Here is a 5738-nt window from a genome sequence, read left to right on the forward strand (position 1 = left end):
TTCCCCTGAAATCATTAGCAAAACATTATCTGTCTGTGCTATGTCACCATACTGTTCCTGAGTATGTAAGGGCCCTAAACTTTGTATTCATTTTATTTATTTATTTATTTATTTTAAATCTTATATGTGATATTATGTGATGTTTATACTAAAACATGACTATTTTTCAATATGACATTCACTGACTTTCTACACTCACCAACTCTTGGAAAATTATCAGCATCTCCATCTTCCTCATCGCTTCCAAAAATGTCAATATCAGAGATATTTCCATTGTCGATCAGTTCAAGGACTTCAAGGGCTGTATATTCTGCATATGGAATATTTTCAACTGATTATCAACTCATTCTCTTGTTCTGATGTACTGTTTTTATAGTAATAAGGTCATTCATCAATACTGGCGAATTGAGTTCAATAACATGGTTTCTGACCCATGAAAACATATTTGAAAAAATCCTGTGTAAGAACTTGCACTGAAACATGTGATATTACATTCTATTCATACATTCCATCTTTCAATATCTATAGTCCAAAACTATGAAACCTTGGCACAAATATCATAAATGTGAATAAAACTGTTGAAAATGATCCTTACTTCGACCCTGCCATGCCTCTCTTCCGTGTGGTGGATTTTTTTCATACGTCAACAAGCAAAGCTATACTGCCGTTTGATTGGTTGTTAAACATCCAATTCAATGGACTTGAGGGTTCAAGTGGTGTTAAATGTTGCAAAGCGTAAAAAAAAAGCCCCTGTCATGTGACGTCCATTGTAATGGACACAGGGTCTGAAGGGCACTTTCTCACAAATGGTCATATATATTAATTACTGGTAGGTCTTGTATTTATAAATTTTAAGTTTTATTTTTTCCTTTTTTAATGATGCAGGTTCATGATGAAGGTGGTCAGCGTTTATGGGAAACTGATTTCACAACTGCTTACTACAGTTTTCCTTTAACCTAGGCATTCATAGGCGATCTAAGTGAGGGGCTTAAGTACAATCAAAACAACACAGATTATTTCCAGGATATTTGGTGTCTAAGTCTCAAATCTAGGTTTAGGAACCATGCAATAGTACCAACTACCATGACTGTAATTAAACATAGTTACAAAATAAAATGTGTGCTATAAATGAGCTACATCCATCAAAGATCCATCAGTGGTACCCTGTATGTGGGCCTGTGCGGAGGGAGGAATGTATGAGACTTACTTAACTGGCAGAGGTCTTCCACAGTGAAATCACCGTCTTTGAAGTGGGAGTTCTTCCTTCTGAAAGAAAACAAAATGATGATGAAATAACAACCGAGATGAAAAGAAGAAAAAGAATACTGGATCACACAGCTGACATTTGCCTACAGAAGCTCGTCATTCACAGAGTTATTTACTGTACGAGTGTTAATATAATTTACACATAGCTGAGTATAATGAATGTTTCACATGGAGAAAGAAAGATAAATAGATAGAAAAAAAGGAAGAGAAAGAAGGAAGTAAGAAAAAAGAAAAAAATAGAAAAAGAAAGAAAGAAGGAAAGAAAAAAGAAAGAAATAAAGAACATAACAGACGTATAAAGCATAATAACATAAAGGAGGAACACACCTCTGTTTCCTAACAGCAGAGAACTTCTCTGAGACAATGTGCTTCAAAAAATTGAAGCAAAAAAAGAAAATCTGAGGGAGAAAAGACATGTTTGATGAGAGGGGAGACACAGCAATCAAACATAAATCACTGCACTGCTATTTTGTTTTTAACTTATTTGTATGAACCCATTTATTTAGAAATACATTTTGTACTAATTATTGAGGGACAATAGAAAGAAACTCTGAATGTTAAACCTCATTTGAAGCCAACTAAATAATGTCAGTAGGTTGGATGCCTGTAACTGTTTTTTTCACGTTGCTTTTTCTGCAGAGCTTTATACTGCATTAGCTTGTTGTTGTAGTACGGAAGCTCTGCAATCCTTGCCAGTGTGTACTGTATGTAAATGTACTTAGTAGATATGTCCTAAAGGTAACGATAGAGCGAAAAATAAATGTGGTAAATTTTGTTAACCTAGAAATAATGTGGAGAGTTTAGTGCTTATTTTCCCCCCACGACCAATCAATGTGGAAGAGTAGGTAGAATTTCAGTCTCAAGACTCACATACTATCTGTGATAAGCTAAACTCAGCCACTAATACTGGCCGTGCTGGTACATCTGTTGGGCTAAGTTTTAACACAGGAATAAAACTTGAACTTTTTGTTTAATTCCATCCATCCCACATTTATCAATCAAATTTGCATATAATGAGGGGGTGGGTGTAAAGAGGCTGCAACTATTTTTCTGACGATTACAATCTATACAAACATAATAGCCCTTTAGCTAAGTTTTGTTCTAAATGCACAAATGCACAAAAACAAACTGTAACATTCATCTCTTTATATACCTAGGTCAAACATGAGCTGGAGGGGAAAATACATAACAAACAGCTCCATCTTAGTACTAGAGCAATGTGTGAATTTTCCTCATCTATAGTCTCTAAATTAGGGATGGAACGATATACAATATTATTGTGTATCGCGATAAAAACACTAAGATTTATCGTGGTGATTTTCCATTATCAGGATAATGGTGAATATCCTCACATAGCTTGACTTGAAAAAGCTGTCTAGCTGGCCAGTATACAGTCCTGTATTGATTTCCTGCAACAAGGGACACATCTTTCCACTTTTTCAAAAAACCTAAAGAAAGAAAGAAGACTGCGACACTTACGCGGGATCGTACCCGCTTGACGCTCCGCCTGGCAAATGGCAAGATAATCGTAACACACACGTAACCTTATTTTGTCTGAGGGATCTAATCCTTTTGGCGATCCATTATATTTGCTTTATCAAGTGCTATTGTCAAAATATTTTCATCACTGTTTCACCTTCATCATCATCATAGAAAAAATAATAAAAACTTAAGTTGGGGATAGACTTACCTCCTCCCCTTTGGAGAGTCGATCTGGCAGCATGTGACTGGAAATAGATACAAAAAAGAAAACTGCATTACATGATAGTTGCTCTTATTTATGTACAAAGAAATACTCAAAACAATCCCATCAAAGAATTTTTGAACCTAGGTGAATCCCTTAAACATGCATTGGTTGACATTTTTAATCAAAAGTTAGGGATGTTTAAACAGTTGCTCACTGTTTTCATAGCAGCTTCTTACTGCTTAAGAAAGAGTGACAAAGTCACTGTTTATTCTGTAGAATTTTTTAAATGTCAATTTCAGTGTATTGACGACTGTATAATGAAAAACAGATGTCCTCTCTGTGACGTCACCCATAGGTTTCTTGGCCGTGCTGACTCCGCCAGCTCCAGGCTAACTGGAGGGTATGTGGAGTTGAGGTGGGCGAAATGAAGCCTGGTTACTGTGATGTCACCCCATCGAAGCCACGCACTTAATTATGCATAACTTTAAGCCTTAATAGAATGTAAACGAGTGACTTATATAAGAATTCACCCTTGTACAGTTATCATGAACGGGTAAATTAGCTATAGAGATATTGGCTTCATTTGCCAACCAAGGAGGTTGCAGTATGCAGTATGATAAAACCATTATTTGCCTTTTATTTTTACCCTTTAAAAAGGACCGGTGTGTAGGATTCAGTGGTATATAGCATTGAAGTTACAGAAATAAATCATTCTAATGTGAAAGACCCTATCTATGATGGTGATTATACACTAATGAAAACATACCTATAAATATTATATTCCATTTTTGACAATAGATCCTCCTAAAGGTTACATACTGGACCTTATGAAGACTACTTCAGAATCAAATTGTTGAGATTGCACGAGCAATGGAGCATAATCTACCACACTCTCCAGAGAGTAATTGTGTAACAGTGACTACAGCTATTTTGGTGCTGCTGACAATGTTCATGTCCATGACAGAGTAGAGAAATCAATAATTACTCCACAAATAAAGTCAGAATATGATTCAGTTGTGACTGATGAGGTAAAGTGCAGCACCTACAGTCCCTCTGGGAACTCCTTCTGTCTCTCTGCCTTATCCAACCCCATCTTTACTGATCTCTCACACACTTACACAAACACACACACTCAAAACCACACCTTTTCTTCTTGGCCAATGTCCTGAGGGCTTAGGCAAGCCTGCTGATGTATAATTACATGTTACATGGGCTAGCTGGCAGCGGAGGGGCTTTTTATGAGACTGCCTCTGATGAGCTCAAATTGGAGGGACCGTGCTGGTAATGATGAAAGGAGAACCCCAAGAGAGAGCGTGTGTGAGTGCATGAGAGAGTGAAAATGTTAAGCGTGGGAGGATAAAAGACGTGTTCGAGAGCAAAGCCAGAGCAGTACTACTTGCCTCATGTTGTCCTTGGCCTCCCTGTCCCACTGCTGCATTAACCAGCTACTTTTCAATTATGCGTTACAGACCAACATCTCAAACCAAATGGCACAGAGAAGTCGCAAATGCACCTCTGAAGTATTTATGTCTGCTAATGCGTTGTGAGTTACAGCTCATTGTGAAGTCATGAAATTATCATGATAATGATATGATAATTTATTTATTTTTTTACCCGAAGAGGAACCAGTCGTAGGCGATGGTCAGATACAGGATCTGGGCCGGCTCCAGGCTGGCATGCACCGCGCCGTCCTGTGAAATATACATGACAAGAGCCATTCAAACATTTCAAACATGCTGTTTTAAATAGAACACCACGGGTCAATCATCCACAAGACGTCAAGCAGCTCCCACATGTGTCCCACATGTGTGGTCTGTGGTTTCATGGGAAACTTCCAGTATGGACCACGTCTTGAGAGAAAGATTACATATTTATAACATAAGGCCTCTATTTTTAATAAAGGCATTGAATACAGAAGAGACTAATTAAAGTGCGTGTTTGAAATGGTAAATTAGTTGTATGTGGAGAGGTACGAATGAGGTGGGGGGGGTTGGCTGGGGCTGAGGCAGATGGATTCAGCGTGGGATTACCGAAGTCACTAATGAATGTTGGATGGGCCAAATGAGCTGCCGGGTGACTGGGTGTCATGTGGGGAGACACCGGGGGAGAATACAGGAGATGAAAAGACAGAAGGGGGAGGAAAAGTAAGAACTTACTGCCCACAGAGAGAGCCTGAGGAGGGACACAAACAGAGGCGTCCGGTCCCAGCCTGATATGCAGTGCACCAGGAGGCCACTCTCATCTGAAACGACACAACAGCAACACTGCTCTTTAAAAGGGCCTTAAATGCATTCTGAACACGTATTATTAACAACAGAGAAGCCTTGTGTAATGTACACCTGATGAATTTAGTGAAGTACTGAAACATTAAATCAGATGATATAATACTGAATGGGGACTGGGCAGATAGTAGTGTAAGATTACTCATTACAATTTTTGCCAACTGACTAATCAATTTTGCGCATCTGTACAAATGGCACTACTTAATTACAAAAAATTATATTTTCTCTGTATCATTGTAAATTGAATAGCTTTGACTTTCTGAGCTCTGCTAACTAAAAATTGGGCTCTGTCATTACATCAGCATTTCATTGTCTGTATGAATAATGAAATCAAGAAAAAAAACAAAAAGCAAATTAGGCATTAGTTGCAGCTCTTTTCCATATTCTAATATTAACGCAAGCCCAAGTAGCAATCTTAAAGGTCCAGTGTGTAGGATTTAGTGGCATCTAGCAGTGCATATTGCAACTCCCCTGCTTCACCCTCCCTTTCCAAGCGTGTAGGA

General features: G+C 38.1%; 1 protein-coding gene across 1 annotated transcript in view; it reads right to left on the bottom strand.

Moving 5' to 3' along the window:
- Positions 1-981: 981 nt before the first annotated feature.
- Positions 982-5738, bottom strand: part of LOC118327744 (myotubularin-related protein 14-like) — a 16295-nt gene continuing 11538 nt past the window's right edge. Inside the window, exons 8-12 of the mRNA XM_035661176.1 lie at positions 5110-5195; positions 4568-4644; positions 2957-2993; positions 1594-1664; positions 982-1266 (exon numbers count right to left, since the gene is read on the bottom strand). Coding sequence (XP_035517069.1) covers positions 1143-1266; positions 1594-1664; positions 2957-2993; positions 4568-4644; positions 5110-5195 — 395 coding nt within the window. The 3' untranslated portion in view covers positions 982-1142. The remainder of the gene's footprint in view (positions 1267-1593; positions 1665-2956; positions 2994-4567; positions 4645-5109; positions 5196-5738) is intronic.

Source organism: Morone saxatilis, unplaced genomic scaffold (assembly GCF_004916995.1).
Source record: "Morone saxatilis isolate NCDOM2014 unplaced genomic scaffold, NCSU_SB_2.0 Contig18, whole genome shotgun sequence".
In the NCBI taxonomy this organism is placed as follows: Eukaryota; Metazoa; Chordata; class Actinopteri; family Moronidae; genus Morone; species Morone saxatilis.